The sequence below is a fragment of the Molossus molossus genome, unplaced genomic scaffold, assembly GCF_014108415.1.
Source record: "Molossus molossus isolate mMolMol1 unplaced genomic scaffold, mMolMol1.p scaffold_m16_p_11, whole genome shotgun sequence".
Lineage (NCBI taxonomy): Eukaryota > Metazoa > Chordata > Mammalia > Chiroptera > Molossidae > Molossus > Molossus molossus.
In genome coordinates this window covers 18,617,433-18,630,513 of record NW_023425346.1, presented here as the reverse complement: position 1 = coordinate 18,630,513, position 13,081 = coordinate 18,617,433, and the positions used below count along the sequence as shown (strand labels likewise).

At 47.6% G+C, this 13,081-nt stretch overlaps 1 protein-coding gene across 1 annotated transcript in view; it reads left to right on the top strand.

The window, feature by feature from the left end:
- The first annotated feature begins 630 nt into the window (after positions 1-630).
- Positions 631-13,081, top strand: part of TMEM163 (transmembrane protein 163) — a 249,137-nt gene continuing 236,686 nt past the window's right edge. Inside the window, exons 1-2 of the mRNA XM_036254421.1 lie at positions 631-882; positions 6,155-6,274. Of these exons, the coding sequence (XP_036110314.1) occupies positions 687-882; positions 6,155-6,274 (316 nt within the window). The 5' untranslated portion in view covers positions 631-686. The remainder of the gene's footprint in view (positions 883-6,154; positions 6,275-13,081) is intronic.

Genomic DNA, 13,081 nt, shown 5'->3' with positions numbered 1-13,081 from the left:
ACGAGAACAACTGGGGGGCAACCAATGCCTCTAGGGAAGGCTCGGGAGAGACGGGCTTGGGGGCAGGTGAGCCTCGTTTTCCCGGGATGGGCGTTGAGCATGGCAGCCCAGGCAGAGACTCAGCACAGCCTCTGAAGCCTGTGCAGTTCCAGAGGAGAAAGATGCCAAATTAGGGCGCTGCGGCCGCTGGCTTCCCGGACGGCAGAGGAAATCGGGCCCGAGAGGGTTCCGTCCCCTGTGGGCACCTCCGCGCTGCACGGGCGGGGCAGGTCTCCGTCACACCCTCACCAGGCCCAGCCGGTGCCGCCCCGCGCCCTCAGTAGTTCCCTGGTGCCTCGGGGTGACTGGCCCCGCCGAACCCCTCTCTCCGCACCGGTCTCGGCGCGCGGGTTCCGGCGTTGGGGCCTTGGGGCGGGTCCCTGCCTCCAGCACCTGCCCCCAGGGGCGGAGCGCGGCGGCGACTACGCGGCCCCTGCCGCCGGCCGCGCGGCTCCTCGACACCCCCGGCCCCCCCAACTCCCCCCACTGCAGCGGGCGCACCTCCACTTCGCCGCGCCCGTCCTCCCTCCCTGTCGGCGCTGTCCGTCCGTCCGTCCCTCCGCCCGCTCAGAGCCGCGGCGCCTCGCACTTCTGACTCGAGTCCCCGGCGCTCTCGTCGTTGCCGCTGGGATCCGCCGCCCCGCGCCATGGACACCGCCGCGGGCAGCGAGCACCGCAGCCCCCCGGGCCCCGCCGTCCCGCCGCGGCCCCGGCGCCACGCGCCCTCGGCCGCTGCCCCCGGCCCGCTGAGCTCCCCCGCGCGCGAGCCGCCGCAGCCCGAGGAGGGGCAACAGCTGCGGATGAGCCAGAGCGGCCAGTTCAGCGATGGGCTGGAGGACCGAGGTGAGCGCACGCCGCCCGGCCCCCTTTCCCCTCCGACCCCTTCCCCTGGCCGGCGGGGCGGGGAGGAACTGCCGCTCCCCACTCGCGGGCTGGGTCGTGCGCGGAGCAGGGACTTCCCAGCGAAGGCGCGGAGAGCGGCAGCCCCACCTCCGGCGGGCGGCGCCGCCTCGGAGCCGAGAACCGCCTGCCTGCAGGGGAAGCTCGCCGGGGCCCGCGCCCTCCTCTCGGCCAGCCCCGGCCCCGGCCCCGGCCCCTCCGCGCCCCGTGGAAAAGTTTGCGGGAGGCGGTTTTTTTGCTTTCGGAGCCGAACGCTCCAGGGGGACTGCGGCCGCGGCTCAGCTGGGAGGACTGCGCCCCGTGCGTCCGCTTTCCCGAGCGCTCTCCGGCCTCCGCCGGCCCCGGGATAACGCCCCTCTGGGCTTTAGGCGCGAGGAGTCCTCAGCGGCCGCCGGGGCAATCGGGCGGCCCCGGCCGTCATTTACTGGGCACCCAGTTCTCTGTGGGGTGTCCGGTGGTGAGAGCAGAGGACCGGGACACCTGGGTTTGGTCTACCGACCTCATCTGGATGAGTGACACCGAAACCTGGTGGTTCCCGGAGCGCTCGTCCCCACCTCCTTCATGATCGCTCCCAAGACACTGGCCTGGAACCTCGCGAACGTCCCTTTCGCGAGAGGCCAAACCCTGTCTTCCGACCGGCTGCCCCCTTGGAGTTGCCCGCCTGACACGGGAGAGAACCCCCTGCTCATTCTCGCCTCTCTCTCTTCTTACACCCTTCTCTCCCTCGGTCCGTAAGCCCCGTTCTTGGCCACGTCTGCATCTTTTCTGCTTCTTGCCGAGTCCAAGTCCAAATCGACCCCCTCAAACAGACTCAGCGGTTCTCTCTGCCGAAACCTTGGCCGAAGCGGGATTCCTGCAGCCAGGCCCTTCGCCGAGCGCTGGCTCGTCGCCACTTCCACCTCCTTTTCTTGGACGCCTAATTTTTTTGTTGGCTGCGGCGGGTTTCTATATTTTAGTCTTAGCAGGTTTCTGTACTATTCTTGGTATCTCCTGTACATTTTCATTCCGGTTTAGTGTGCAGATGCACGATTTCTTCCTTCTTAGAAAATTTCAACCGTAAGCCTGTGAAATGGAATGACACGGAAACGGCAGTTCCCTGAGCATCGGCAGGGAGCTCGGCGAGAACTGGAGCCGCTCCAGGTGCAACGAGTTCGGTGCCTGCCTTGCAGTTTCACCTCCGATTCTCACATAACTGGCTTTCATTTTAGGGTTGATTGGTGACAACACAAGTACCCAACAAGCAAGACCTGTCGGTTTTATTATATGTGTTAATTACCTTTCTCTCTGCAACTAATATTGTAGTTTACAAATTTGATATTGAAGAAAGACAACTCTGGGCTGAGCTTATTTTTTCAGCCTTGCAGCTCATCTGTATGAGCTGGCCTATTTCTCCCCAACCCACAAAAGGAAAGTGGTAGGGAAAGTAGATATTTAGCATCATTTTGTAGCTCATGCTCAAGTGCAAAAAGCCCATCTAAATTCGTTTTTAAGGTTATTTTTCACTGGCCTACTGAATTTCATTTTCCATTATGTTATAGCGTGAAAGCATTCACTGTTCATAAACTGTTACTTTGTGAAAGCTTTGTATACTGCACACAGCCTCTCTGTTAGGATGAACCCTGTCTCCCAAAGAACCCCGTGCTGGGTGGTATTGAAAGCTGGAAGTGTGTGACATTCTTTTGTTTAATCTATTCCTGACAGCAAAGTGTTAATGATGAATGCATCATCTTTATTAAATAAATCAGAAGTTTACCTGGGGAGGTTTATCATAATATTTTGTGTTTGTGTTATTTTTCCTTATGGGGCGGCATCTTTCGAATATTGATTTTTACATCCCTTGGGAATGGTTCGATTGCTGCTGCCTTCTTCCTGACGGTGAGAGGATTTGGGGAGAAAGAAGCCCTAACAGTTGCCTGCTGTGCATCTCTCCATCTGGCTTGCTTGCTTCTAGGCCTAAATACTACAGGACATGTGAGGGTTGGGTACCCGGGATGTGTACCTATATTTGGCTTTCTCTCTTATCCTAACTTTCTTCTCAGCTATTAGGATTCTGTTGCAGACTGCTTTTAACTCTGATCAAAGGCTTGTTTTATAATCTAGTATTTTGGGAATTTGGAGGTATCTTTCCCTTAGTGATGTGAGCTGGTTCCACAAATCTATCTGGCTCCTAATGTCAACAACTGCAGTGCCATTTGGCTGAGCCTTGTAGTTCAGGGAGCAAGAGCTCTGTGGTCCGAGACCTTTAGGGACCAAATACACAAAATATAGGCCACATTTATCTTAGGCATTTTCGCTGTCTTCCTTTTAATATTCACTCTTCTCTCCACAAGTGTTTTCTCATCATTCTGTTCCAAGCCTCAGGGTCTAGCCTAGCCTTGAGTAATGTGTGTCAGCATTTCCCGCTGCCTTCCCATCTAATGAATATCCCCCTTCAGAGAATCCTAGGATGAGTAATTCTTTAGGAGAAAATAATTAGAATTAATTCATACTAGCATGGAAATGCCTGATAGCTTCAATCTCCCCATATACACAGGGTGCTGCCCCAAAAATGTATATACAATGTCTATAGATTCTGGTACCTGGCTTTATAATTATTCAAAGTGTGTATACATATTTTTGGACACCCTATATTTGCACCCCCATGCTTAAATAATAAGGTATCAGTCCTTCATTAATACAACTTTATGCTTACTATTGCTTGGCCCAAATCACAAATATGTGAAATTTGAGTGAAATTAGTAATTCGAATGCAGAGGCCAGCTATCTGAGGTCTGCCTTAGCTTCTATAGGTTATGCTGCCTTTTTTCTACTTTGGAAGCTCAGCTTCTGGAAAACTTCAGAAATTCTCTCCCCATTTCTGTGCCTTACAAGTGTGCATGTAGCCAACAGGGAGCAGAGATAGAGGCACCTGTGTGCAAGCCATTTATGAACTGGGTCTTCATAGGTAATTATACTTCATTTCCCTTTAAGGAGTAGTAAGTTTTCCATTTGTGGTATTGGCTACATTTTTAGAGAGGAATACTAGTAGGAAATAACAAAGGTTGAATAGAAATGGAAAAGTTCCTCCCGTCTTGGACAGTCTTTCTATTGCATTTAGTGCAGTTTTTTAACTTAACAAATTTCATGCAAGAGGTATACACAGGATCAGACCTGGGGAAGAACCATCAGTCCTACTGTTTAGGGGGCCCAAATGCCTCTCCTTAGCAGGGCGGTCTAGCCTGTGCAGTCTGTGATCCCAAACCCTGTCTTGGGAGTGCTGGCCCCCTGCCGGGTGAGGCGTGTAGATTGATCTATGTGGTCAATCAAATTGTTGGAAACTGCTGACTTTGGAAGGAAAATGCCATGTGGCAGAATAGAAAATGCAGATCATTTCGTTTCTCTTCGAAAATTAAATCTGCTTCTAAAAGGAACCTTGTTTTTACCCCCAGTAGATAAACCTCTCCAGATTGTTGCTGTCAAAATACCTAGCAAATGAACTGCTTATTTGAGTCAGTACTTAAATATTACAGCTTCACTTCTGAAAATCAATTTGCCAAGATGGAAGGAAGATTTTTATATCATTTGGGAAAAGGGAAATAAATTATTGGGAGTATGTGGAATGCGCTCATTCTAGGTTGTGGCTTTAACTGGACACAGGGTGATTATAGTTGAAAATTAGAATGGGGAGTTTTCGGCAGCTGGAGAAACTGCAGACAAAGGGACAGAAAGAAGTAGACAAAGGGATTGTAATTTGAAATCCCTTGTACCTGGTGCAGAATTTAACAAGAGGTTTTTCTGTTTTCCATCCAAGAGCATCATTTATTAAGGAAGGTTTGGAGAGACTTTTACTGTGAGGTGTGGGAGATGGTGTTTAAACCTACCTTTAGCAATTTTATCTATCTTTTAATCCTATGTAAGTCTACAGGTTTCAATTTTTTAAAAATCTTTGAGCTATAAACTAGGGTCCCTAAGCAACCTCACAATATTTCCTCTTGTTTTGTTCAGAACTTGTTCAGGGTGCTCGAGTCTGGGTAGTAAATGAAACTAAGATGTTTTAACAGGGTCCTTGAAATAATTTTTAACAGGACACAGTTTTTGGCGACCGGAGGCTTATTGTACTACCCACTTGGCCTAATAAGGTGATGCCTTTTACGTGACGCATAGGTGTGATATGTCACACACTGTGAAATATTTTGCAAATGGTGCCTAAGCTTTGACTACCAATTTCTTCATCTTTTGGAGCTATTGTGATGAGCCTGCCCCACCTGTGAATGGTATGCGATCAGCTGTCTAGCCAGAGATGGTGTCATAAGCTCCTTTTATGTAGAATGCTTGACGGAGAATTTGGTTCTCTTTGCAACAAAGACAGCCATATATAATCTGTTTTAAAAGGAGAAGAAAAAAATATAAATTGGGCTCATAGTGAAAATGTCTTAATCTTCAACCCAAGGCCTTTGAAGCTCGGGCATTGCCTGGGAGTCACAAATTTCTGTTGTCAAGGGCTCTCAATGTTGAAAGCCTAGGACACAGAAATCAAACCTTTCTTACACATGGCCTGTCTGGAAAGCTACCTCCAGTTTTAGCAGATCTATCCCATTTTAATATTCTAAGAATTCTTCGACATATGCTTGGTATAAAGGAATAGATACTATAAAGCAGAAAGAGGAGAGAAGAAAAATGGCACATAATTTAGGTCTGGTGGCTCTTGGTGGTGGCGGTTAAAGAGAAATGATCCTTCTCCTGTTAACTGTCACAGAGGGAGCAATGTGGGCATTTATATAACATGACTCATCTCGCCAGTTGGGACCTTGCAGGTGGATCAATGCAAATCAATCCCCACAGTTGAGGAGCCTGAACGGCTATCTAAACGTGGGGGATTGGTGGTGTTTTCCTACGGAAAGGGTGTTGTTAGAAGCAACGGCACCTGTGGAAGCCAAACCAACTAACCCGGGCTGGGGAGTGGCTGGGTTCATATAGCAGGTCAGGGTCTGCAGAGGCCTCATAGAGAAGAAGTAGCTGCTGTTACCCGGAGGACACATGCCCAGTATTGCCAGAGCCTCTGATCTTTTCAAGAGATGCCAGAAGGCCCGATTTCCATGTGAACTCTCCTAATTGTAAAACCACATCTTGGCCCAAGGGCTGGCAGTTGGCAATCCTTGGATAAGAAAGTGTAGCTCTGGCTGTGGATTTCTTAATAAGGAAACGACTAAATTCCTTTTCGCCTTCTTTTTGTCAGGCTTACTAGAAAGCAGCACTCGACTAAAACCTCACGAAGCCCAGAACTACAGAAAGAAGGCGTTGTGGGTCTCCTGGTTCTCCATCATTGTGACACTGGCCCTGGCGGTGGCTGCCTTTAGTGAGTATCAGGAGTCTTGCTGATCAGTGATGTGCCAGGGTTGCCTGTTGTATTCTCTGCCTCCTGTGTGGGGTGCCTTTGCTTGTCGTTGACCATTATGGATGCGTCAAGTGTTTTAGATAGTTGGATAGTCAGGGTGCTTACAATTAGTCAAATGGCCTCTCTCCTCTGAGAAGGGAAGTGGTTAGGAAGCAGAAAGGGAGAGGGTACCTGGAGGCTTGGCTCTTTTGTGGGAGTCGGTTCCAGCTGCTAACAGGACAGTGACATACTCTCCTGGTGGGTGCCTTCAGCTTGGGCTGATGTGACAAGTATGCATCCTGGAGGTTCATATTTTGAGCCTAATGCAATCCGAAGAGTGTAATATTGCAGCACGTCCTCTCCTTTCCCTGGGTTAGATCTGCCTGAGGTTTGGAATAAAATCATGGGCACACATTTTTATGAAAGAAAAACCAGAGGGTGCTCTTTCAAGTTTTCAGTGGCCACAGAAACAAAAACATTTATTACAATCAAGAAAAACTAGGACAGTTGAACACTTTCCACCCATGGATAATCCTGCCTGGTGGGTTAGCAAGTCCTCTGATGTGCATTTTCTCGACTAACATTTGCAGCCCATGGAAATGCGCACATACTGTGTATTCGTATTGATTGCGCAGTGATTCACAAGCTTAAGCAAGGCGGTCCGCTTCAGCTCAACCTTGGTAGAAACCAGTATATTTTAATGCTGGGGGGAAAAGGAATCTATGTTGTGATTAGTTTATTACCTTAATAGAAAGCTGTATTTTAGGTGATAAGTATCATACAAAGTGTATCATGTGACAAACCTCAGAGTAGGAGAAAAAAGAACTGTGTCCGCTGGAAGGTAGGCCTTTGTGTTGTTTAAAATTCTGTTCTGCAGTTAGATCTGCTGCTAGAAGCTGGTGTGGGCTCCCAAGAGGGAATATTAGAATCTGACCAAATGCTCCCAGCAAAACTAGGCATATATTACTTGAAGCAATTTGTATTGGAAACATTGTACGGTATCTTGGCTCTCAAAAAAAAAAAAAAAGAGCCCAGCATTTCGAAGCAGAGGGTAATGCATTTCAGGATCTACACATTTAGCTGTGAGTCAGAAATCTAATCAAGAGGAATTATAATTTTTGAAAATAGCTGCTGCTTCCTCTCCTCCTTTTTTTATGCTGAAACAAGAATAACAAGCCCGATTGATATCCCTGGAGGATAATTTGGTTGTGGTGGCTGTTGGCAGGCTCCTGTCAGACACCATAATTTACATATGTAAGGGAAGTGGAATGGAATGAAGGGAGGTGGCTTTACAGAGTAACAGTCACTCAGATGTGTCCCTGTGTCTAATAGAGCTGTTACCACTGTATCATGTGGGTGTTTGGGGACTTGAATGTGAAGAAATACTGAGTAAATCCTTCTTTGGGGAGACTAATACTACATTTGATGTACTTAATCTCATAAGGAAAAATTACGAGGAAATGTTTCACGTGTTATGCCTGATCAGTTGGATTCTCTTGGAAATTCTGTTCTATTCCTTTAATAGGAAAAGACTGTTGCATAGTGCACACGGAGTGAGAATGTTGCTTTGTGAAAGGGTTTTGTTTTTTTCTTTTTAAAATTATTTTCCTCTTTGTTGTAGCAAGTATTGTTGACAGGAATGTCCAGCCTAAAAAAAAAAAAATCTTATGAGAGTTTATTTGAGTCAAACTGACAATTGCCAGGAAGCTGAGTCTCAGTGGATTGAGAAAATGCCGCAGAGAATGGGAGCTTCACAGCTTATTTTGTACATTAGAATCAGAGGAGGCAGTGTCACTGTGGTGGGGGAGTAGATGACATTCACTGTAGTAGATTAGGGAGGCGGGAGAAGCAAAGTGGGGAAATCTCTGAGATGGATAAAAAGTAGACCTGAGAGGCACACCTGGTGGGTACAGGGTAGTTAACATAACATAGAGATGGCATGTGGGCAACAAGATAACAGTGAGGGGTTCTATCTTCTCATGCTCTGGTGGGTGTGCCCTGAGGGGTCTGGCAAAGGAGACTACTCTGATATTTCAGAGGTATGTTATCAAAGATGCAAAAAAGTCAATAGACAGGCTCACTTAAGGTAAAGACTGACCTTTGTCAAGGAAGCTACAGGAAGCTAGGACGTTATTACCTCCATGACTAGCTTTTGTTTGGGAATTTTTGTCTTCACACCATCATATGTGGTTACTTTTGGTCTCTCGACTTTGTAGAGCCCACCATGCAGGTCTTCCCTGAGCTTTTTAGGTTTAGTATGTGGTCCCATTTTTTTTTTGTCCATAATAATTAAGTCAAATACTCTAATTTCTTCCCTATAAGATATTGGCATTGGCACATAATATCATGATCTTAGTTGTGTTCTGTAGTACAGTTGTTGTAATTAGTTACTAATATTAATGATTGGAAGAGAGCAAAGGGGAGGCCAGACATTATAAGCATGGTCACCTGGGCAGCTCCATCAGGAAGCTACAGGGAACCACCAGTCCATTCCCTGCAGATCACTGGGGGAAGGGATCAAACAAAGGCGGAGATGGGCACATGCGCAGTGAAGTTGGGGTGATGCAGGGAGGGTGCTTGCCTGTCAGTCTAGCCCTGGGAACAAAGGATTGGCTAGGGGGTAGACCCCATCAGAAGCATGAAATCTTGAAAGGTTGATTGGGTAGTTTGAAGACGCTCCTGGTTAAAATCCCCAGACAAAGAGTTCCTTCTCTCTTGCTCCGTGACCCACTCTTACCCATGTGCTCACCTGTTCTCTCTCCAAAGCCATGTGGCTTAAGCAGCTGCACGGCCCATGGCTGTGCAGACCCCGCATGCAATGGACTGCAGCTGGGAACACGAGCTAAGCTCGCCAGGTGCTGGACTGGACTGTGCTTTAATATGGAACAGAAATTCTGGGCAGTGGTCTTAATTCTGGCCCTGCTGAAGAAAAGATTGAAATTATTCCATGGTGAGATGGACAAAGATGGGACGTTGGAGGGGAAACCTCTTAATTTCACATCATCAGTAAAGCTTTCCATGAAACCCCATCCTCTCGTGGGGGCCCCAGGAAATTCTCTTCCTCACAGCACCCCAAGAACTCTACTTCCACCGATAACACATTCCCAAGTTGCTTTTAACTTGTTTTGGTTTCGTTAAACCAAGAAAATGTAGATGAACTATATTTTTCCTGACTCTAACTATATAGAGTAACTATGTTTTATGTATGTGTGTGTTTCACATTTTAAACCCGTAGGGTGGTCTCTGGTTGTGTTGTTAGGGTTGTTGGTTTTATCCTTAGCTTCCTAAATGTATTTGTAATATGAAATATTTAAAATCCTTTCTAAAGCATCATTTACATGTTGACATACTTTTGTGCAATCCTTTTCGTACTTTCGAATGGAGAAAATCAATAGGGATTAAGCAAGTTGACTTTTGAAATTATGTTTAAATTATGATCGAAAGGAAAATTTTATGTTTCAGAAATAGCAAATGTGTTTTTTTTAAGTGTCAGAAAGAACCCCAGTCTTAGTCTTCAAGGAGGTGGTTGACAGAGAGATGGGATGAAATGAATAGTCTGTCTTAGCCAATGAAATAAATGGTCCAGTTGACTCAGTTGATATTTATAAAGAGAATTGCTACAGAATTCCAGCATGTCCATGATTGAGATGCAGAGAAGTCTGGAGTGTGTGTGTAGGCAGGGGTGATGATCATGGTGCGTGTGTGTAGGCAGGGGTGATGATCATGGTGCGTGTGTGCATTGGCGGGGGTGATGATCATGGTGCGTGTGTGTGTAGGCAGGGGTGATGATCATGGTGCGTGTGTGTAGGCAGGGGTGATGATCATGGTGCGTGTGTGCATTGGCGGGGGTGATGATCATGGTGCGTGTGTGTGTAGGCAGGGGTGATGGTCATGGTGGTGATGATCATGGTGTGTGTGCATAGGCAGGGGTGATGATCATGGTGTGTGTGTGCATTGGCGGGGGTGATGATCATGGTGCGTGTGTGTGTAGGCAGGGGTGATGATCATGGTGTGTGTGTGCGTAGGCAGGGGTGATGATCATGGTGCGTGTGTATGTAGGCAGGGGTGATGATCATGGTGCGTGTGTATGTAGGCAGGGGTGATGATCATGGTGCATGTGTGCGTAGGCAGGGGTGATGATCATGGTGCGTGTGTATGTAGGCAGGGGTGATGATCATGGTGCGTGTGTGCATAGGCAGGGGTGATGATCATGGTGCGTGTGTGTGTAGGCAGGGGTGATGATCATGGTGCGTGTGTATGTAGGCAGGGGTGATGATCATGGTGCGTGTGTGTGTAGGCAGGGGTGATGATCATGGAGTGTGTGTGTGTGTAGGCAGGGGTGATGATCATGGAGTGTGTGTGTGTAGGCAGGGGTGATGATCATGGTGTGTGTGTGCATAGGCAGGGGTGATGATCATGGAGTGTGTGTGTGTTGGCAGGGGTGATGATCATGGAGTGTGTGTGTGTAGGCAGGGGTGATGATCATGGTGCGTGTGTGTGTTGGCAGGGGTGATGATCATGGTGTGTGTGTGCATAGGCAGGGGTGATGATCATGGAGTGTGTGTGTGTTGGCAGGGGTGATGATCATGGAGTGTGTGTGTGTAGGCAGGGGTGATGATCATGGTGCGTGTGTGTGTAGGCAGGGGTGATGATCATGGAGTGTGTGTGTGTGTAGGCAGGGGTGATGATCATGGAGTGTGTGTGTGTAGGCAGGGGTGATGATCATGGTGTGTGTGTGCATAGGCAGGGGTGATGATCATGGAGTGTGTGTGTGTTGGCAGGGGTGATGATCATGGAGTGTGTGTGTGTAGGCAGGGGTGATGATCATGGTGCGTGTGTGTGTTGGCAGGGGTGATGATCATGGTGCGTGTGTGTGTAGGCAGGGGTGATGATCATGGTGCGTGTGTATGTAGGCAGGGGTGATGATCATGGTGCGTGTGTGTGTTGGCAGGGGTGATGATCATGGAGTGTGTGTGTGTAGGCAGGGGTGATGATCATGGTGCGTGTGTGTGTAGGCAGGGGTGATGATCATGGTGCGTGTGTGTGTTGGCAGGGGTGATGATCATGGAGTGTGTGTGTGTAGGCAGGGGTGATGATCATGGTGCGTGTGTATGTAGGCAGGGGTGATGATCATGGTGCGTGTGTGTGTAGGCAGGGGTGATGATCATGGTGCGTGTGTGCATTGGCAGGGATGATGATCATGGTGAAGAGAAGACCATGTTTATCACCATATCTTCTTGCTGGGTAGTTTACCATCTCTTTAGGGGCAGGAAGACCATACAGTACTCAAAATTGTTCAATGAGTTAACCAAGATACGTTTTTAAAACTTTTTTTAAGTGGAAGGAAAAATATTTAGAAAATTTTTTTTAGAAATTAACTTTATCCAAAGTTTTGCTTAAACACTGTTGTCAAACCCCAGTCTGTGAGTCCATCTGCCTGGGTGCCCTGCTCAAAAGAAGCTGCATGGGCAAGAGTTGGCAGTGGAGAGAGGAATGTGTTAGGATCCACGTCACTCTGCAGGTGGGGTGAGCTGGTGCGCCGAAAGCCCTGGCTCCTGGATGCCGGGGCGCTAACAGGTTGTCCAGGACGAAATCGCGAGACTCCGTGGGTCAGGGCTTTGTGGGGTGTGTTAGAGCTGATTGGTCGAAGGTGAGGGCAGGGTAGTAAATCATTTCTTCAGGTCTGTAGGACAGCTCTGGGGTCACCTCGGTGCCCCTCTGTCTGGTTTCATGAGAGGTAGCTGAAGGGGTCCTTCCACCTTAGGGCTCAGGGGCGGCCAGAAACTCACACCTTGTAACCACTAGTCGGGGCCTGGTTGTTGTCATGCACCGTTTCAGGGGTTACTGATTTTCAAGGGGAAAAGCGAAGGCTGGTAAAATGTGCAGAGGAAAAAATGATTTTTAAAACTAAGACTAAATGTCATATCAAAATTATATGGACCCTCAGCTTCAACTCCAGGCTTAGGTCTCATTTCTTTCATGAACAAGTGAAATATTCCTGAGACAGCTGGACCATCCTGTGGCCGGTCTCTCGAGAGCGGCGGTTTCCTGGCGCTGTGGGGCCGGGGTCAGTCGGAATTCCTGTGATCGTCTCTCCTGCCGTTTCCTCTGTAATCAGAAATGCCGATTTTTAGCTGAACATCTTCTGAAGAAATGCTGTTGTCTCTTGTGTGTTTTGAAATGAGAGTTATGGATATGTGTAAGTTTGGGGACACCTCATTTTTTCAGTCAGCTAGAAAGATTTCTATCTTAACACAGTGTGTACGTTGCGAATGAAGACCCTTACCCTTCACTTCGTGTAAGTGTCCAGCTAATCACATATGCTGCGTTTTCTCCAATTAGTAGTTTCTGAAAGACCTAAAGATAAAGCTAACGTTGCTCAGTACTACTGAGTTGCCTGTGCTGTCAGCTACATATGGACTGTGGTTGACATTTATGTGTCTGGTGTAGTTTGAAAAATTCGGTGAACTTCCAAAGTTTGTGACTTGGAAGTATTTTGGAAGGAATATGTTCTTTGAAAGGTGTATGAGCTATTTTTGATATTATTTGGTAATGGAATGACTTTGGACCTGTCCAAATGCTGATATGAAACCAGACAGTAATATTTCATAGAGAGCCCTGGTTTGGTTTTAAAATTACTTGTTTGTAATTGGTAGGCAGCATAGAAATTGGCAATGCTATTATGAACAAACCTTAAAAAAACTTTGTTTTAATAACGAGGCTAGAGAGAGAACACAGATTCTGTTTCAAAACTCAGTTTTGACATCATTAATTTCTTCGTTAGAATAA